Here is a 22270-nt window from a genome sequence, read left to right on the forward strand (position 1 = left end):
GGTAGTAACAGTGCTCTGCTTGCTTGCTGCAGTGCCTGTCAGGTGTGTCCTCTTTCTACCTTCCCTTGTCTCCTAGGAAGAGGGCGTTCGGTGGTGGGCCCTTGCCCCTCTGTTCCTCCATATGAATGCATTCTGGTCCTTTGGTGCATGGTGGGCTGCCGCCCTCCCCTTGGAAGTCAGGTTTGGTCATGGCCCGTGCCCTGGCTGTCGGGGTGTGAGCAGAGTGACTCCCCCTTCTTCTTGCCTCAGTGGCAGCATGTGTGAAGCAGCTTGGGTCTCTTGGGGACCACAGTGAGCAGAGACCTGCTGACCACACATGTCGTGGCTCTGCAGGTGCCAAGAGGCTGGCTGAAAGCGGAGGGTGGCCAAACCGTATAGGAAGAGATGGTACCATTTCCTCCCAGTGCCAGAGCCGCTAAGCCTGGTTCTCTCATAGCTGGAGAGAACCTTATGACTCTTGCCGAGCTGGGGCCCTGCCTTGGCGGAGCACTGACTGCTGCCAGCTCTCACCACGCTGCCATTGGAGGGAATTTCCGGCATCCATCACTATTCTGGAGTCTCCTTGAGACTGTCCACATGAACCATCTCCTTTCATCGAGGGGCCCAGTTTGCCTAATAAGCTCCAAAAGGAATGGAAGGGGGTGCGCCTGCTGGGCAGCATGGGGCAGAGGGGGTGGTGGTCGGGTCCTGTGGGCCTCTCTGGGTGTGCCTGGGCCAGAGGAAGCCCGGGAGGATGAGTGACTTCAGAGCTTCTCAGGGTGACAACACTGTGCTTACAGGCTTGGGAGGGCCTGGCAACAAGGGTCTCTGCTCTTCCTCACCCCGCCCCCTGCCCTACTGCCCTTGTGGCTGTTCTTGCCCGGGGTCTTCTGTGTGTGGGAGAGGCAGGGGCCATGTCTGAAGGGCAGGCCAGCTGCCACTTCACTGGGGGGCTGTCCCATCACTGCTTTTGAGGTATGAGCATCACAGACACTTCACACAAGAACCAGCAAACCCACTTTCTTCTCAAGTTCGTGTGTTGTGTTCCCACCTTAGTGTCATTGTTTGGCAGGATCTGTATGTTGCCAAACAAAACCCTTCAGCATAGGTGAGTCTGTGTGTCTGTGAGGGCAGGATGGTGTGGGGATGGCACCCAAGCTGGGCTGTGCTGGCATTTCTGATTCCACACTGACCCTGCAGTGCTGCCTGTCCTCTAAGCCAAGGGCACAGAATAGAGAGGGGGTGGGAACAGCCGAGACCACCTGTGCACATCTGGCTTCTTTGAGAGTTAGGGGAAAGGAAACAGTCATAAGCATCTTGTTCTGAAAGCTCCTTATATTTCAATGGAAATAATCTCACCTTTCCAAATTTAGGAAGATACTGTCACGGAATTCTGGAATAGGAAGGATCCTTGGGGGTCATCCCATTCGACCCAATGTATTCTTCTTTTAAAATAATTTTTTTTTTTTTTTTTTTTTACTGTGAGTGGTATGCTGAATAGGATGCTAAATTCTGTCCTTGATTTAAGTTTAGCAGTGACTTGGAGGGGAGCAGCAATGACTTTTTCTTAATTTTAGAGTTTTTTATTTGAGATAATTGCATATTCACATGTAGTTGGAAGAAGTACAGAAACCCCTGCACTTTTCATCCAGTTTCTTCCAATGGTAACATCTTGCAAGCATCCAAGTGGGAAACTTTTCCCCTCTTCCTTTCTAGGTTTTTTGGTTTGTCTAATAACTAAATTGATATAAGATAGATTAACAGGAGAAAAACAAATTTAATTTTGTATGTACAGGAGCCCCATAAAAATATAAGACTCAAAGAAGTGACCAAAGCAGGCAGCATTTATACCTTGTAGACAAACCAAAAATAAAGCTGTAAAGAATTGATGAAAAAAGGGGTTTGGGCTTGGGGTAGTAAATTAGTTAAGAAATAACAAGGTTTGTTTATACAGCCTTCTTGGCCCTAAATCCCCTGTTTCTGGATGTCTCTTTACCTCCTGGTACAGGGAGGTTACTTTTCACATGTGAAATTTATTTCTGGCTTTTAGGGGGACGCAGGCAGGTCCGAGTGTCCTTCTCGCATTGGTTGTTTCTCAAGTAACTTTAACCCAAAATAATCAATATACCAAAGTGGTATATTTTGGGGTGGCATATTCTGACCCCCTTCACAAAACTCTAGTAGTGCATCACATCCAGGACATTGATATTGCCACAGTCAAGATGCAGAACATTTCCACCTCCACAAGGTCCTCTCACATTGCCCTTTTATAAGCACAACTTCCCTCTCTTCCTTATAACTCCTTTCCTGCTGACAACTAATCTTTCCACCATTTCTATAATTTTGTCATTTCAAGAATAAGATGGAATAAATAAATAAATGGAATCATACAGTTGGTGACATTTTGGGATTGGCTTTTTCCCACTCAGTGTAATTCTCTGGAGATCCATCCAGGTTGTTTTGTGTATCAGTCATTTGTGCCTTTTCATTGCTGAGTAGGATTCTGTGATACAAATGTATTAGTTTGTTTAACCACTCACCCACTGAAGGATATCTGGATTATTTCCAGTTTGGGGCAATTACAAATAAAGCTGCTATGACTACTAATGTACAGAGCTTGTGTGAAGACAGGTGTTCCTTTCTCTGGGATAAAATGCCCAGCGTGGAATTGCTGGGTGGTATGGTAGTTGCATGTTTAGTTTTTTGGATGAGCAATGTGAAAGTGATTCAGTCTCTGCATCCTCGTTTTTTGGATGAGCAATGTGAAAGTGATTCAGTCTCTGCATCCTCACTAGCATTTGGTGTTGTTTCTACTTTTAATTTCTGCCATTCTTATAGGTGTGTAGGGACATCTCATTATTTCAAGCCCTAAAGCCCTTTCAGGACTCTGTGGAAGGAGCATCTGCCCCCCCATTCTCCCTTTAGCTTGTTCTAAGGTGCAGACCCATGGCTTCCCCCCGCGTGGGTCATGAGCTCTGTGAGGGGCACCGCTGGCTTTAATTTCCTGACCACGGTTGTCTCTCACTGCCTAGACACTGTGCCTTGACTGTTCTGTGAGCAGGAAGCAGCCGCACTTGCATTTTGGGGGCACTGGCCTCCTCCAGAGGTCATATGAGGGTTGTGGTGGTTCTTGCCCTGGAAGTCCCTCCTGACTGATGGGCAGAGGGGCTTTTTTGTTCTGTCCTGGGGCTTGTAAGTGTCCATCTGTGCTGAGAGCAGAGGAATTCCCTTCTGTGTCCAGGGACCTTTAGTGCCTGTCTCAGTCTGTTTGGGCTGCTATAATAAAATACGCAGACTGGGAGGCTCATCAACAACAGAAGTTTATTTCTCATAGTTATCATTCAGACCATAGCATTCCAACCCTGGTCCCCTCAAATTCATGTCCTTCTTGAATGCAAAATACATTTATTCCATATCAGTGTACCTGGTCCCTCTCCATATTCTTGGACAGCATAGAAATGAATATCTCTCCCATGAGACACTTAGGCAAGCAAAGCTTTTTATTGAAAGCTTTTAATTTTATTTATTTATAGCTTGTGCACAAGGGAGAAGGTGGAAGAATGTCACCTCCCCTAAGAACTTTTAAGGGAGGGGTTTTAAAAGCAGTGTGAGGGAGGAGGACGCAAGGTGACACATCCGCTTGTGCTCGATTCTTGGATTGGTTGGTCTCCAGGTGAAGTTTTGAGCATCAACAGTCTTCTTGTTTCAACCGTCTGGGGTCTGGGGTCTCTGTGCTTGCAGTCAGCATTTTTCATCTGGTGGGGGTCAGCTTCCTACAAAAACAACTTAGAAGTGTGTGTCAGGCCTTCATCTGTATCTTTCAGCGAACTGGAAGTTTGGTGATTCTGCTATGTGTTGGATTTATAGTCCCAATTTTGTCCTTTGAAACTATGTACATCAGGGGAACAGAGATAGAGCTTTTACTCCTGTGGGTCTCTGGTTATTGTCTCAGAAGCCCAAGCCTTTAGGCGCTTTGTTTTCCTGGGCCTGTCAAGCCCACTTGCTCAAGGCTATTCTCTCAGTCCTTTTCCAAAATGGCTGTACTCTTGTCTTCCTGTCTCACCAATAGCCCCAAAAGTCTTAACTTTTTCCAGAAGCCACTCAAAAGACTAAGTCCAGAGTCTTATCTAAATATCATCTAAATCAGACATGGATGAGACTCAGTGTACATGCTGAAGGAAATTTCTCCCTGCTGTGCACCAAACATGCCAAATCTGTGAAATCAAATGAGCTTCTAAAATACAGTGGTTGGACACGCATAGGATAGATATTCCCATTACAAAATGGTGAAATAATAAAGACAGGAGTTGGCAGGTCCCTGGCAAGTCCACAAACTTGAGGCCAACTGGGGCAGGGTTCCTGCCCCCACTGCTCAGCACATGGCTTTGCTGGGTACAGCCCATGCTGCAGCTCTCACAGGTTGGGGGCACATGCCTGTGGCTCTCCTGGGCTGGAATCAAATACCAGTGGCTTTACTGGTCTGTGGCTTTACTGGGCATTGCCCTGGCAGGGGCTTTCTGCTGTGGCCCCATGCTCTTGGCTGTCCTATGCCTGGGTCAAGCCTAAGGCACAAGGTGGCCTCATCCTTCAAAATCTAAGTGGAGATAGTTGTGCCCCTGTGCTTTGCTGGGCATACTGCCTGCTGGAGCTTGCAGTGTGAAGCATCAACAGGCAGGCACTGGCCTTTCCTTTGAAGTCTTTCCGCCAAGCAGGCCCTTTCACTTTGGGCCTGTGATGGGAGGGGCAGCCCTGGTGATCTCTGAAATGCCTTCAGGGTTATTCTTTGATTGTCTCGGACTGTAGGTGTCTGCTTCTGTTTGGATGGCTCAGTAGTCTCCCTGTTGTCTTGATGACTAGCTCCTGGTTCTGTTGGGCTGGCAGATCCATACTAATGTCATACGAGATTTGACCATGCCCTTTCATGTAGCTCCTCAGTGATCTTCCTTATTTATTTCACATACACAGCCCAAATTTTTAAGTTCTGCTTCCTTTTTGATGATCAGTTCCATCTTTAAGTCATTTTTCTCTTCTCTCATTTTACTAAAAGCATTCCAGAGGAACCAGTCAGTTCTTTCAATCCTATCTTAAAAATCTCCTCCACCAAATAGCCAAATTCATTGGTCATAAGTTCTGCCTTCCACAAAATACTAACACAATTCAGCCAAGTTCTTTACCACTTTATAACAAGGATTGCCTCCTCTCCATTGTCCTGTAACATCTTTCTCATTTCTAGTTGAGACCACTGATGTTTCCACCAACACTGTTCGTGACCACTTAGGAATTCTCTCAGAAGACTGAGACTTTCTCTACAGCTCTCCTCTTCTCCTTGTAAGCCCTCACCAGGATTACTTTTGACAATCTTTTCATGGCAATGTAACATTTTACTAGCATGCCCCTGCAAACTCTTTCAGTCTCTACCCATTATCCAGTTCCAAAGTCACTGCCACAGAAAGTGTATTACTGCACTTTCCCCATGTCTCAGTACCATGTTTCTTAGAGCCACTATAACAAAATACCACAGACTGCATGGCTTATAAACAACCGAAATTTATTTCTCACAGTTCTGGAGGTGGGAAGTCCAAGATCAAGGTGCCAGCATGGTTGGGTGAGGGCCCTCTTCAGGGTTGCAGAATTCTTATTGCATCCTCACATGGTGGAAGGGGTGAGGGAACTCTCCGGAGCCTCCTTTATAAGGAAGTTAATCCCGTTCATGAGGGATCAAGCCTCATGACATAACCACCTCTCGAAGGACCCACTTCCTAATGCCAATACTTTAGGGATTAGGATTTCAACATATGAATTTTGGAAGGACACAAACATCCATACCTTAACAGCAGTCGCCACCACAACATAGTTTCAGATGTTCCATCACCCCATAAATATCCCTAAGGCCTGTTTACAGTCTATCCCTATTGCTTCCTCCAGCCTTAGGCAACCCTATCTTTCTGTCTCTCTATAGGACCTTTTCCGGACAGTTCATATAAATGGAATGACACAATATACAGTCTTTTGTGTCCGACATCTTTCACGTAGCCTAATGTGTTCTTCTGTCACACAGATGTGTCAAGTAGTTCCATGTTGTGGCATGTACTGCATCTTGTTTTACCCACTCACCATGGATGACATGTGGAATGTTTCCATTTTTTGCCTATTTTGAAGAGTGTTGCTATGAACATTCATGCTTTATGTAGACTGTTAAAAGATAAACTGAGGTATATTAAATTTTTAAGAGTTTATTTGAGCAAATATTGATTCAGATTGGGCAATGCCATACCGGAAGTTGTTAGGAGGCTCTACCAACAGGAGCAGGGATAGGTTCTTATAGAGAAAAGACAGAAGCAAAGCCAGGAAATGATTTGACTGGCTATAGCTTAAGTGTTTGCCTTATTCGGGAAAGGCTAGTTAGCTGCCTATACTCAGTTGTCCTCAGATTTCGATTTCTTAACCATGACGCACTACAAGCTTAGATTTTGGTTTTCTTACATAGGCTGCTGAAGCATTAAAGCCATCTCAGAGACTGTCATACTGAGTGAAGTAAGTCAGACAGAGAAAGACAAATATCATATGATACCATTTATATGTGGAATCTAAAAATAAATTGTAAAAATGAACTTATTTACAAAACAGAAATAGAGTCACAGATGTAGAAAACAAACAAGCTTACCGTGGGAGGAAGCAGAGGAGGGTTAAACTGGGAGATTGAGCTTGACATATACACACTACTATATATAAAATAGATAACTAATAAGAACCTGCTGTATAGCACAGGGGAACCTACTCAATACTCTGTAATGACCTATATGGGAAAAGAATCTAAAAAAGAGTGGCTATATATGTGTATATATATATATATATATATATATCTCAGATGTATAACTGACTCACTTTCCTGTACAGCAGACTAACACAACATTGTAAATCAACTGTATTCCAATAAAAAAAAAGCCACCTCAGTCCAATGGCCTCGTTTAACTATTTTAACAGGACATTTGCTCTCATTTCTCGTGGGTAGATTCCTAGGAGTGGAATTGCTGGTCATGTGGTAAATTTATTATTTAACTTTGTAAGAAACTGCCTAAGTTTCCCACCATGGCTGCACCATTTTTAAAATACATCTTTATTGTAGTATAATTGCTTCACAATGTTGTGTTAGTTTCTGCCGTACAGCAAAGTGAATCAGCTATACGCACACACATATCCCCATATCCCTTCCCTCTTGAGCCTCCCTCCCACCCTCCCTATCCCACCCCTCTAGGTGGTCACAAATCACTGAACTGGTCTCCCTGTGCTATGCAGCAGCTTCCCACCAGCCATTCATTTTACATTTGGTAGTGTATGTATGTCAATGCTACTCTCTCATTACACCCCAGCCTCCCCCTCCCCCTGTGTCCTAAAGTTCATTATCAACATCTGCACCTTTATTCCTGCTCTACCGCTGGGTTCATCAGTGCCATTTTTCTAGACTCCATATATATGCATTAGCCTATGATATTTGTTTTTCTCTTTCTGTCTGAATTCACTCTGTATGACAGTATCTAAGTCCATCCACATTTCTGCAAATGACACAATTTTGTTCCTTGTTTATGGCTGAGTAATATTCCATTATACATGTGTGTCACATCTTCTTTATCCATTTGTTAGTCCATTTAGGTACTTTCCATGTCCTGGCTATTGTAAATAGTGCTGCAATGAACATTGTGGTACATGTTTGTTTTTGGGTTATGGTTTTCTCAGGGTATATACCCAGTAGTGGGATTGCTGAGTCATATGGTAGTTCTATTTTTAGTTTTTTAAGGAATCTCCATACTGTTCTCCATAGTGGCTGTATCAATTTACATTCCCACCAAAAGTGCAGGGGGGTTCCCTTTTCTCCACACCCTCTCCAGCATTTATTGTTTGTAGATTTTTTGATGATGACCATTCTGGCCAGTGTGAGGTGATACCTCATTGTGATTTTGATTTGCATTTCTCTAATGATTAGTGATGTTGAGCATTTTTTCATGTGTTTGTTGGCCATCTGTATGTCTTTGGAGAAATGTCTATTTAGGTCTTCTGCCCATTTTTGGATTGGGTTTTTTTTTTTTCTGATACTGAGCTGCATGAGCTGCTTGTATATTTTGGGGATTAATCCTTTGTCAGTTGCTTCATTTGCAAATATTTTCTCCCATTCTGAGGGTTGTCTTTTGTTTTTGTTTATGATTTCCATTTCTGTGCAAAAGTTTTAAAGTTTCATTAGGTCCCATTTTTCTAGTTTTGTTATTTATTTCCATTACTCTAGGAGGTGGGTCAAAAAGGATCTTGCTGTAATAGAGTGTTCTGCCTCTGTTTTCTGCTAAGAGTTTGATAGTATCTGGCCTTATATTTAGGTCTTTATTCCATTTTGTGTTTATTTTTGTGTATGGTGCTAGGAAGTGTTCTAATTTCACACATTTACATATAGCTGTCCAGTATTACCAGCAAGACTTATTGAAGAAACTGTCTTTTCTCCACTGTATATTCTTGCCTCCTTTGTCAAAGATATATACATAGGTTTATTTCTGGACTTTCTATCCTATTCCATTGATCTATCTTTCTGTTTCTGTGCCACTACCATACTGTCTTGATTACTGTAGCTTTGTAGTATAGTCTGAAGTCAGGGAGCCTGATTCCTCCAGCTACATTTTTCTTTCTCAAGATTGCTTTCGCTATTTGGAGTCTTTTATGTTTCCATACAAATTGTAAAAATTTTTGTTCTAGTTCTGTGAAAAATGCCATTGATAATTTGATAGGGATTGCACTGAATCTGTAGATTGCTTTGGATAGTGTAGTCATTTTCACAATATTGATTCTTCCAGTCCAAGAACAAGGTATATTTCTGCATGTGTTTATGTCATCTTTGATTTCTTCATCAGTGTTTTATAGTTTTCTGAGTACCCTTTTGCCTGCTTAGGTAGGTTTATTCCTAGGTATTTTATTCTTTTTTTGCAACGGTAAATGATACTGTTTCTTTAATTTCTCTTTCAGATGTTTTGTTGTTAGTGTATAGGAATGCAAGAGATTTCTGTGCATTGATTTTGTATCCTGCTACCTTACCAAATTCACTGATTAGCTCTAGTAGTTTTCTGGTAGCATCTTTAGGCTATTCTATGTATAGTATCATGTCATCTGCAAACAGTGACAGTTTTACTTCTTTTCCAATTTGGATTCCTTTTATTTCTTTTACTTCTCTGATTGCCATGGCTAAAACATCCAAAGTACGTAAACGTGTATAATAGTGGTGAGAATGGGCACCCTTTTCTTGTTCCTGATCTTAGAGGAAATGCTTTCAGTTTTTCACCACTGAGAATGATGTTGGCTGTGCGTTTGTCATATGTGGCCTATATCATGTTGAGATAGGTTCCCTCTCTGCCCACTTTATGGAGAGTTTTTATCATAAATGGGTGTTGAATTTTGTCTAAAGCTTTCTCTGCATTTATTGAGATGGTCATATGGTTTCATCCTTCAATTTGTTAATATGGTGTATCACATTGATTGATTTTCATATATTGAAAAATCCTTGCATTCCCAGGATAAACCCCACTTGATCATGGTGTATTATCCTTTTAATGTGCTGTTGGATTCTGTTTGCAAATATTTTGTTGAGGAGTTTTTCATCTATGTTCATCAGTGATATTGGCCTGTAGTTTTCTTTTTTTCTGACATCTTTGTCTGGTTTTTGGTATCAGGGTGATGGTGGCCTCATAGAATGAGTTTGGGAGTGTTCCTCCCTCTACTATATTTTGGAAGAGTTTGAGAAGGATAGATGTTAGCTCTTTCTAAATGTTTGATAGAATTCGCCTGTGAAGCCATCTGGTCCTGAGCTTTTGTTTGCTGGAAGATTTTTAAATCACAGTTTCAAGTTCATTGCTTGTGATTGGTTGGTTCATATATTCTATTTCTTCCTGGTTCAGTCTTGGAAGGTTGCACTTTTCTAAGAATTTGTCTAATTCTTCCAGGTTGTCCATTTTATTTGCATATAGTTGCTTATAGTAGTCTCTCATGATCCTCTGTATTTCTGCAGTGTCAGTTGTTACTTCTCCTTTTTCATTTCTAATCTGTTGATTTGAGTCTTCTCCCTTTTCTTCTTGATGAGTCTGGCTCACGGTTTATCGATTTTGTTTGTCTTCTCAAAGAACCAGCTTTTAGTTTTATTGATCTTTGCTATTGTTTTCTTCATTTCTTTTGTATTTATTTCTGATCTGATCTTTATGGTTTGTTTCCTTCTGCTAACTTTGAGTTTTCTTAGTCTTCCTTCTCTAATTGCTTTAGGTGTAAGGTTAGGTTGTTATTTGAGATTTTTCTTGTGTCTTTAGGTAGGATTGTATTGCTATAAACTTCTGTCTTAGAACTGCTTTTGCTGTATCCCATAGGTTTTGGGTTGTCGTGTTTTCATTGTCATTTGTTCGTAAGTATTTTTTGTTTTCCTCTTCAATTTCCTCAGTGATCTCTTGGTTATTCAGTAGCATACTGTTTAGCCTCCACGTGTTTATATATTCTACAGATTTTTTTCATGTAATTGATATCTAGTCTCAAGGTGTTGTGGTCTGAAATGACGCTTGATATGATTTCAATTTTCTTAAATTTACCTAGGCTTAATTTGTCACCCAAGATGTTATCTATCCTGGAGAATGTTCCGTATGTACTTGAGAAGAATGTGTATTCTGTGGTTTTTGGATGGAATGTCCTATAAATATCAATTAAGTCCATCTGATCCAATGTGTCATTTAAAGCTTGTGTTTTCTTATTTATTTTCTGTTTGGATGATCTCTCCATTGGTGTAAATGGGGTTTTAAAGTCCCCTACTATTATTGTGTTACTGTCGAGTTTCCTTTTTATGGCTGTTAATATTTACCTTAAGTATTGTGGTGCTCCTATTTTGGGTGCATAAATATTTACTATTGTTGTATCTTCTCCTTGCATTGATCCCTTGATCATTATTTAGTGTCCTTCCTTGTCTCTTGTAATAGTCTTTATTTTAAAGTCCATGTTTTCTGATATGAGTATTGCTACTCCTGCTTCCTTTTGATTTCCGTTTGCACAGAATATCTTCTTCCATTCCTCACTTTCAGTCTGTATGTGTCCTTAGAGCTGAAGTAGGTCTCTTGTAGACAGCATATATACAGGTCTTGTTTTTATATCCATTCAGACAGTCTTTGTCTTTTGGTTGGAGCATTTAATCCATTTACATTTAAGGTAATTATTGATATATATGTTCCTATTACCATTTAAAAAATTGTTTTGGGTTTTTTTTTTATAGATCTTTTCCTTCTCTTGTGTTTCCCACTTAGGGAAGTTACATTATCATTTGTTGTTAAGCTGGTTGGGTGGTGCTGAGTTCTCTTAACTTTGCTTGTCTGTAAAGGTTGTAATTTCTCCAGTCCAATCTAAATTAGATCCTTTTTGGGTAGAGTAATCTTGTTTGTAGGTTTTTCCCTTTCATCATTTAAAATACATCCTGCTCCTCCCTTCTTGCTTGCAGAGTTTTTGCTGAAAGATCAGCTGTTAACACTACAGGGATTCCCTTGTATGTTATTTCTTGCTTTTCCTTGGCTGCTTTTAATATTTTTTCTTTGTATTTAATTTTTGATAGCTTGATTAATATGTGTCTTGGCATGTTTGTCCTTGGACTGATCCTGTATGGGACTCTCTGAGCTTCCTGGACTTGATTGACTATTTCCTTTCCCATGGTAGGTAAGTTTTCAACTATAGTCTCTCAAATATTTTCTCAGCCCCATTCTTTTACTCTTCTTCTTCTGGGACCCCTATAATTTGAATGTTGGTGCATTTAATGTTGTCCCAGAGTTCTCTGAAACTGTCCTCAATTCTTTTCATTCTTTTTTCTTTTTCTGCTCCTTGGCAGTTATTTTCACCATTTCATCTTTCAGGTCACTCATCTGTTCTTCTGCCTCAGTTATTCTGCCATTGGTTCCTTCTAGGCTATTTTAAATTTCAGTTATTGTGTTGTTCATCACTGTTTATTTGTTCTTTAGTTCTTCTAGTTACTTGTTAAATGTTTATTATATTTTTTCCATTCTATTTCTGTGATTTTGAATCATCTTTACTATCATTACTCTGAATTCTTTTTCTGTTAGACTGCCCATCTCTTCTTCATTTGTTTGGTCTGGTGGGTTTTTATCTTGCTTCTTCATCTGTTGCATATTTCTCTGTCTCCTAATTTTGTTTAAATTACTGTGTTTTTGGTCTCCTTCTGCAAGCTGTAGAGTCGTAGTTCCTTTTAATTCTGTTGTCTGTGCCCAGTTGGTGAGGTTGGTCCAGCGACTTGTGTAGGCTTCCTTGTGGAGGGGACTGGAACCTCTGTTCTGGTGGGTGGAGCTGGATTGTGTCCCTCTGATTGGAAGGGCCATGTCCATTGGTCTGTGTTGCAGTGTCTGTGAGCTTAGTATGACTTTAGGTAGCCTGTCTGCTAATGGGTGGGTTTTTTTTTCCTGTCTTGCTAGTTGTTTGGTGTGAGGCAGTCATCACTGCAGCTTGCTGGCTGGAGCTGGGTCTTAGTTTTGAGATGGAGACCTCTGGGAGAGATCTCAACAATAAATATTCCATGGACCCAGGTGTTCTCTGGTGGTCCAACGTCCTAGACTTGGCTCTCCCACCCGGGAGGCTCAGGCCTGACCCCCGGCCAGCACACCAATACCTTGCAAGCCACACAGTGCACAAGAAAAATAAGAAGTAAAAACAAAACAAAACAACAACAACAACAAAACTAAAAAAGATCCCCCTAAAATGAACAGATGAGACCCCAAGACAAATGGTAAAAGCAAAACCAAACAGACAAAAATCACACAAAGAAACATATATACAAACACTCACAAAAAGAAAAAAAAAAAGAGAAAAGAAAGAAGAGAGTAACCAAACCAGTAAACAATTTCAAAAATGAAAAGAAACACTAAAAACTAAACTAACACAAACATAAAACCAGAAACATATCAAATGCAGAAAGCTAATTAAAAAAGGCAATGAAAGCATAAAACAAACACACAAAAACTATCCAAAAAAATGTAAAGACAAAGAAAGATGAAAGCAGAAGGAAAAAATACAAAACAACAAACTAGTAAAGTAAAAATAGAAAAATGTAAAATATAGTTAAAAATAAAATGAAAGCAAAGCAAAGGAAAAAAGCAAACAAGAAAAAAACAATATAATGAAAAAGTACAGTAGAATTAGGAAAAAATAAATAAAAATATGTTAAAAATAAAAGCATAAAAAGAAAAGAAAAAGTAAAGAGAAAAGTAAAATTAAAGAATAATAATAATAAAGAAAAAGAACAACAGAACCGAAAAACAAAATAAAACAAAACAAAAGTAGTGATATTTTCCTGTGGCCTTAGCTGTCAGTGTCCTTGCCTCCACAGTGAGCCACAGCCAATCCCTGCCTACCCAGGAAATCCTCCAATACTCCTAGGTAGTTCTCTGGACCTGCTGTGGGCACTGTGGGGTCAGCTCATACTATGATCTTGACCCATGTGTACTTGCCCACAAAGTCCACAGTTGCCCCCAAAGTCTGCAGCCTCAATTCTGGGAACCCTCATTGTCTATTCAGGTATTCCACAGTTGCAGGGTTTATCCAGCTGATTGCGGGGATTTAATCCACTGCTCCTGCAGCTGCACAGGGATATTTCCCTTTCTCATCTTTGGTCACACTGCTCCTGGGTTTCAGCCTTGGTTTTGGCCCCCCCTCTGCGTGTGGGCTTCCCTCAGGCATCTGCTCCCCACCTAAGAAGAGGCAAAAGCAGTGGCTGATTAGGGCTCCCTTGCTCACTCAGGTTGGGGCTGAGGGAGGGATATAGCAGTCATAATTGGGATGTGCGGGGAGTGCCTGTGGGCCGCAGAGGATGGCATGAAGTTGCAAGAGCCCAAGGCATGCCATGTGTTCTTCCAGGGAAGTTGGAAGGCAGTGGCTGGCTGCAGAGGCTTATGGGAAGGTGTGGGAAGAGACCTGCCTTGCACGCAGGACCCTTAGCAGCAGTGGCAACAGTCTCTGGGGTCCAAGGTAACAGCTGCGGCTCAGGGTGCACCATTTTACATTCACACCAGCAATGTTTGAGGCTTTCAAATTCTCTGCATCCTTACCTTTCTTTATATTTTGCCTTAGAAATTCCATGCCCACTTGAATTATAATTAAATAGAAAAAGTATTTTCATGGTTCAGTGGTAATACTGAAGTTTCAATTAGATTAAGCATTTTATAACAGTCTTAGTAATTGGGCAGAATTGATTTATATTGTGGAACTAATTCTCCAGTTGCCTATGGATTATATGGTAAATAATTAATGATAATTTACTGCAGGCTTCCTTATAGAACAAACTTTATCGAGCTTCTACTTCAGGATCATCTAATTATGCTGGAACTATTTCTTTAGAAAGCAGACTGGTGATGGTTGTGTGTGTCTCTAGGGCATCCAGACTCTGAAACAAAGAAATTCATGATTTATTTATTGTCTTAATAGATATGGTATAAAATGGCCAATCTTCACAAATACTTATACCTATAGAGGCTTCTGTGTGTTTTATTTATTTTTTAAAAATATTTATTTATTTATTTTTGGCTGCATTGGGTCTTGGTTGCGGCACGTGGGATCTTTCATTGTGGTTTGTAGGCTCTTTATTGTGGCATGTGGACTTCTCTCTAGTTGTGGTGCACAGGCTCCAGAGTGCATAAGCTCAGTAGTTGCGGTGTGCAGGCTCCAGAGTGCATGGGCTCTGTAGTTGCAACACATGGGCTCTCTAGTTGTGGCATGTGGGCTTAGTTTTCCTGTGGCATGTGGGATCTTAATTCCCCAACCAGTGATCAAACCCACTTCCCCTGCATTGGAACGTGGAAACTTAGCCACTGCACCACCAGGGAAGTCCCTTTCTGTGTGTTTTAATGTCCTGTGGATTAGAATGCAGTAATTTTCTATGTTTCTTTCCAGATTGTTCACAGAACACTGGCAGCCATGTTGGGTTCCCTTGCAGCATTAGCAGCGCTGGCTGTGATTGGAGATGTAAGTGTAACATTTTGAGTCAATGGCTTAGCACTCAATAGAATGTCAGATTCAAAGACAGTCCAAGAATTAGGCATTAGCTGGTGATTTTACTTTTTAAATATACTCTTTCACATTTCCCATTAGTGACATGAACTTTACAGCATTGATGAGTAATTAACATTTGACTTTATCACACACATCCCAGTGGTGTTATTCTCCACCCTAGCTGAGGAAACGCTTGACTCATGGTGGTCAAGCATTTTCCCAGGTCATGCAGCTGAATTATGTTAGAGCTGGCCCTATGTACTGTCAGCCCATGGAAACTAGAAGAGGCCATCCTGGCTGGAGCAGAGAGGTGGGAGACAGTGAGTTTGGGGTTCTGTCCTGCAGACATCAGGAGGTCCCTGGATGTGCAAGTCTGGGGGGAATAGCACCCCCTCAGGGTCTGCGTGTGGTCCATCCTGCAGGGACATTGGAATGAATGTAGGGAAGCAAGAGAAGCCAAGTGCCCACTAGAGATGGAGGCCTGTGGAGCCTCCATCTTGAGGAGTAGTGCTGGAACTGACCAAGGTGGCAACATACAGAACTTAGGATTGAAAGCAACTCTGTAGAATTTCAGGAATTGTTCTGAAAAGTGCTACTAAAGGGCAGTCAGTCAACCAAAGAATAATAACTGGGGCTATGTGGGGCTATGTTCAGTTAGTTATTTATTGTTTTTTTATTTTCTTTTTCTTGACTAGAGTTGATATAAACAAACACTAACTCTAAGGGTAAAATGTCCCAGCATCCTAAAACTTACACATAAACCACTGTTATTTTTATTAATTGTTAAGGAGTAGTGTAGTAGTAGTTATTTAATTCTAGAAATCACTGACGTAGCACATGGCTTGTGCTGCAGGAACCTCCCTGGACCACTGTGCAGTCCTTTTCCAACAACCAGGCTCTCCAAGTGCCCTCAGTTCCCAGTCTGGGTTCCCAGTCCCCCATGATTCTACCTTCCCTTAAGGACATGAATGGGGCTTAATAAATCTGCTTTTTTTTTTTATTGTCAAGTGCATAGGTTTGACGTTATTATGCTTTGGGTCACGAGTGTTTTTCAGTGATGATATAATCTGATTTCAAAGGCAAGCAGATGGTGTGACTTTCGACTCTGGTCCAATGAGTGGGTTTTCTGTAAAGGGCGGCACATATTTACAGTTTATCACCAGGAGGATGATGCCCAGGACTAATTGGCAAATTTGTGCTTTGATTGCAGAGACCTAGCCTGACGCACGTGGTGGAGTGGATTGATTTCGAGACTCTGGCCCTGCTGTTTGGCATGGTAATGACAGTCCTCCCAGTGGGACAGGGTCCCAAGCTTGCTGCAACCTTGGATCTTCTCTTTTGCCAGTGCTGACTCTTAAAGACACTGTGATGCTTGACAATTAGGGCTTGATTGAGAAGTGTTTGTGCAGGTCTAGCTGATTTCTCCTGAGGAGGAATGGAGTGATTGGTGCTCTGATTAGTTAGCTGTAAAATTTCAGCCTAAGGCCTGTCTGACAGTGAAATAATCTTGCCATTCAGAAAATTTAGAAATTTTTAAAAGTTACTGTACTTAAAATATAAAATGGAATATCCTAAACAGATGAACAATTTAAGTTTTTCAGTGATTGGAAAAGTACCTTTAATTATATGGATAAAGGAAGAAATGAAGAAATTGTCCCTAAGTAATTGTTTGTATATTTGCTGTTAAACAGACATTTTCAAGTGGCCCCTCTACCGTGTGCTATGAAGAGTGTCACCAAATGAACTTGTAGGAAGGGAACTTTAAGACACACTAGTGGGCTAGTGTGGTACATGAGCCATAAACAAACTTAACTGGAATAAGTGGAATTTGACAGGGGTCTGAACAGCAGTGGGAACAGCTATTGCACTCTTGAACAGACCCACAGCAGCTGAGTGATTTGAGGAGGGTGTTTCCTCTCAGGGCTAGAAGACTCACACTGTGTAAAGCAGGTCACCACATGCCCTCACCTCCTTGCTAATATTCTTTCTGCCCTAGCACCATGGAGGGCCCTGCTGCTCTAGGCTTCGGTGTGACCCAAAGTGGCTGCCTACTCTGTGGGTGGAGTGGGAGGAAGTTCAGTGCTCTGAACTCAGGCTTCATAGAGGAACGAATGTATTGGGTCCTGAAGTGTATAGCATTTGGGCCTATGGAAGGAAGAAGGAAGGCATACCAGATGGCTTATAAAATAGGTTTTTAAAAAAACTTAAATGATTGGTATATTAGTTTTCTGGGGCTGACATAATAAAGTACCACAGACTGGGTGACTTAAACAACAGAACTGTATTTCCTCACAGTTCTGGAGGCTGGAAGTCTGAGATCAAGGTGTTGGCAGGGTTGGTTTCCTCTGAGGCTTCTCTCCTTGACTTGTAGATGATCATCTTCTCCCTGTGTCCTCACATGGTTGTCCCTCTGGGCATATCTCTGTCCTCATCTCTTCTTCTTATAAGGTCACCAGTCATACTGGGTTAGGGCTTCACTTTTTTTTTTTTTTTTGCGGTACTCGGGCCTCTCACTGTTGGTGGCTTCTCCTGTTGCGGAGCACAGGTTCCGGATGCGCAGGCTCAACAGCCATGGCTCACGGGCCCAGCCACTCTGCGGCATGTGGGATCTTCCCGGACTGGGGCATGAACCCGCGTCCCCTGCATCGGCAGGTGGACTCTCAATCACTGCGCCACCACAGAAGCCCAGGGCTTCACTTTAATTACCTTCTTAATATAGTTACATTTGAGCTACTGGGGGTGGTTAGGATTTTTAAAATGAGTGGTTTAATTTTTTTTCTCAAATGGAATCAGTAGAACTTTGCAGAGACAGTCTATATAACTAGGCCCCTGCCTTTTCCACCCTGTTGCATGTCAGTCACTTACCCAGTCCCTGAGTTTCAGCAGCTCTTGGGTGGTTCTGGCAGCTGACGTGTGGAACAGCTTCACCATGACAGTGGAAGACCACACAAGACCTACCCATCCACGTTCATATGAAACTTCCATTGGTGTGTGAAGCTCCACATTCTATAAATGGCTTCACAGTGGCTATTTGGGTTAGGATGAATATTGTTGGTCATGCTAGACAAGGTAGATATCTGTACTGAGTCTAAATTAATTTTTGGGCACTTTTGTTTTGCACCGTTTATTTGAAAGACAGTATTGGGCCCACTCTTTTCTAAGTACTTTAGTTTACATAATGCTATTGAATTTTCACAACAACCTTACAAGGAACAGACATTCAGAGATGAGGTGAGAAAACCAAAGTACAGAGAATTAAATTTTTTGTTCAAAGTTAAATTACTCCTAAGTAGCAGAATTGATATTTGAACCTGCATCTTCTCACTCCAAGTTCAGCACGTGATACGTCACCATCTAAGGAGGTAGAATAGAGAATCTTCCAGAAAGTTCAGGATGGTTGAAATGCCTGGTTGATTAGACTTAGAATAAATGGGACATTACTTTTTGTTACTATCTAGGATGATTATTCTCACCAACTGTGTCATCAGTAGAAAAACACAAGTGAGTAGGCCTTCTGGGTTCATATAGAACCCAGAGAATAATCATTTCAATGTAACTACTCTTATTTGCTTGTCTTGATCAAATTGGTGATAAAAATCTGTTAAATTATTTTAGGAAACAAAATTTAAGCCAGTTTAAAAGTCTTAAAACATTGAATTGTTGCTTGTGTGGACATTTAGGTGTAGAAGGCCACATTCTGTCCCATTTCGTTCCCTGTTTCTAGCTTTGTGACTGTAAGTGAGTCACCTTCCATCTCTGCCTGCCAGTTTCCTGGTCTATAAGACAGAGAGTAATTATAACACAGTGTTCACTGTCAAGATCAGATAGAATGATAATGTACCTTGGGCACATATCCCTGGACAAATATCGAGGTGCAAACCCACTAGCAAGGGGCTTGATTCAGGGAGTTAGTAAGTGAACCACACTCATCAAGAGAGTGAGAAGCTTGATGAGGTGGTAGCTTTCACGCAGAGGCCAGAGATCAGATTTGAAAGGGATAACTCTGGTGTCATTTCAGGATGGTGCTGAATACTGAAACATTCTCCTTGTCTCCTGTTTCTCTTTTCCCCACAGATGATTTTAGTAGCCATATTTTCAGAGACTGGATTTTTTGATTATTGTGCTGTAAAGGTAAGTTTGATGTGGCATTTAATAGTTATGTATTAATTAATTGACATTTATTTTTCCACCATTACATATTTAGTGAATAAAACTACCACTTAAAGCAAATATTTTAAAATTCTGTCCTCCTTTTCAAAATCACTGCTGAAAAGCTGGACATAGTTGCTGTGCTAATTTAGGTGCCTCTGAGCAGCACTTTCAGCTTCTCAACAAATAACCAAAGAAGAGGATCAAGGAGAAGAGTACTAGAGTTGAGTGTTTGTATGACAGGGTTCAAATTGGCAGGTTGAGAGCTATGCACCAAAACTGTTTTGCACTTCAGAGTATCCAAATATTTTAAATCATCAGCTTCTGACTACTCCACTTTTTGGTGAAATAATTTCAATGATTACTTTCTAAACATTGAGCATATAAACATTCCTTTTTTTTTTTTACTGTATTTAATTAATTAATTATTTTAAAAAATCTGTATTGGAGTATAATTGCTTTACATTGTTGTGTTAGTTTCTGCTGTATAACGAAGTGAATCAGCTATACGTATACATATACCCCCATATACCCTGAGGAATCCACCAGCAAGTTCTGACTGGCAGAATTTGTACTGGTCCTGGCTGAAAACCCGGCCTGCGCCCAGCAGCCATACCACAGACGAGCCCATGGCCATGCCGCTCAGATCTCCCAGCTGGATATTGGATATAGCTTTAGATGGTTTAGGGCCTCTTTCACTTGACCTAGCCATGTGGGTGACAGGGTCTTGGTGCTCCGGCCTGGTGTCAGGCCTGAGCCTCTGAGGTGGGAGTGCCAAGTTCAGGACATTGGACTACCAGAGACCTCCCAGCCACACATAATATCAAATAGCGAGAGCTCTTTCAGAACTCTCCATCTCAATGTGAAGACCCAGCTCCACGAACAGCCAGCAATCTCCAGTGCTGGACACCCCATGACAAACAACTGGCAAGACAGGAACACAACACCACACATTAGAAGAGGGGATGCCTAAAATCATACTAAGTTCACAGACAACCCAAAACAGACCACCAGAAGCAGCCCTGACCACAAAAGAGAAAAGATCCACCCCACCCACAAAAACACAAGCACCAGTCCCCTCCACCAGGAAACCTACACAAGTCACTGAACCAGCCTCACCAACTGGAGGCAGAAACTAAAAGCAATAGGAACTATGAACCTGCAAACTGCAAAAAGGAGACCCCAAACACAGTAAGTTAAACAAAATGAGAAGACAGAGAAATATGCAGCAGATGAAGGAGCAAGGTAAAAACCCACCAGACCAAACAAATGAAGAGGAAATAGGCAGTCTACCTGAAAAAGAATTCAGAGTAATGATAGTAAAGATGATCCAAAATATCGGAAATAGAATGGAGAAAATACAAGAAATGTTTAACAAGGACCTAGAAGAAGTAAAGAGCAAACAAGCATTGATGAACAACACAAAACAGATATTACAAATTCTCTGGAAGAAATCAATAGCAGAATAATTGAGGCAGAAGAATGGATAAGTGACCTGGAAGATAAAATAGTGGAGCTAACTACCACAGAGCAGAATAAAGAAAAAAGAATGAAAAGAATTGAGGACAGTCTCAGAGACTTCTGGGACAACATTAAACCCACCAGCATTCAAATTATAGGGGTCCCAGAAGGAGAAGAGAAAAAGAAAGGGTCTGAGAAAATATTTGAGAGATTATAGTTGAAAACTTCCCTACCACAGGAAAGGAAATAGTCAGTCAAGTCCAGGAAGCTCAGAGAGTCCCATACAGGATCAGTCCAAGGAGAAACATGTCAAGACAGGTATTAATCAAACTATCAAAAATTAAAAAGAAAAAAAATATTATAAGCAGCAAGGGAAAAGAAACACATAATATACAAGGGACTCCCCATAAGATGAACAGCTGCTCTTTCAGCAGAAACTGCAAGCCAGAAGGGAGTGGCAGGGCATACTTGAAGTGATGAAAGAGAAAAACCTACAAACAAGATTACTCTACCCAGCAAGGATCTCATTCAGATTTGATGGAGAAATTAAAACATTTACAGACAAGCAAAAGTAAAGAAACTCAGCACCACCAAACCAGCTTTAAAACAAACGCTAAAGGCACTTCTCTAGGCAGGAAACAAAAGAGAAGGAAAAGACCTACAATAACAACTCCAAAACAATTAAGAAAACAGTAATAGCAAAAAACATATTGATAATTACCTTAAAGGTAAATGGATTAAATGTTCTAACCAAAAGACATAAGCTGCCTGAATGGATATAAAAACAAGGCCCATATATATGCTATCTACAAGAGACCCACTTCAGACCTAGGGACACATACAGACTGAAAGTGAGGGGATGGAAAAACATATTCCATGCAAATGCAAATCAAAAGGGAGCTGGAGTAGCAATATTCATATCAAATGAAATAGACTTTAAAATAAAGACTATTAAAAGAGACAAGGACACTACATAAAGACCAAGGGATCAATACAAAGAAAAAGATATAAAAATTGTAAATATTTATGCACCTAACATTGGAGCACCTTAATACATAAGGTAAATGCTAACAGCCATAATAGGGGAAGCCGACAGTAACACAATCATAGGAGGGGAATTTAACACCCCACTTTCACCAATGGACATATCATCCAAAATGAAAATAAATAAGGAAACACAAGCTTTAAATGATACACTAAACAAGATGGACCTAATTGATATTTATAGGAAATTACATCCCAAAACAACAGAATACACATTCTTCTCAAGTGCTCATGGAACATACTCCAGGATAGATCATATCTTGGGTCACAAATCAAGCTGTGGTAAATTTAAGAATATTGAAATTGTCTCGTGTCTTTACCGACCATAAAGCTATAAGACTAGATACCAATTACAGAAAAAAAAAACTGTAAAAGATACAAACACATGCAGGCTAAACAATACACTACTAAATAACAAATAGATCACTGAAGAAATCAAAGAGGAAATCAAAAAATACCTAGAAACAAATGACAATGAAAACACGACGACCCAAAACCTGTGTGATGCTGCAAAAGCAGTTCTAAGAAGGAAGTTTATAGCAATACAATCTTACCTCAAGAAACAAAAAACATCTCAAACAACTTCACGTTA

General features: G+C 40.9%; 1 protein-coding gene across 1 annotated transcript in view; it reads left to right on the forward strand.

Moving 5' to 3' along the window:
* Positions 1–22270, forward strand: part of OCA2 (OCA2 melanosomal transmembrane protein) — a gene marked incomplete at both ends in the record, with an annotated part of 232040 nt that overhangs the window by 50920 nt on the left and 158850 nt on the right. The window contains 3 exons of the mRNA XM_079924777.1: positions 14926–14997; positions 16235–16300; positions 19099–19155. Of these exons, the coding sequence (XP_079780903.1) occupies positions 14926–14997; positions 16235–16300; positions 19099–19155 (195 nt within the window). The remainder of the gene's footprint in view (positions 1–14925; positions 14998–16234; positions 16301–19098; positions 19156–22270) is intronic.

Source organism: Stenella coeruleoalba (assembly GCF_951394435.1).
Source record: "Stenella coeruleoalba genome assembly, chromosome: 6".
In the NCBI taxonomy this organism is placed as follows: domain Eukaryota; kingdom Metazoa; phylum Chordata; class Mammalia; order Artiodactyla; family Delphinidae; genus Stenella; species Stenella coeruleoalba.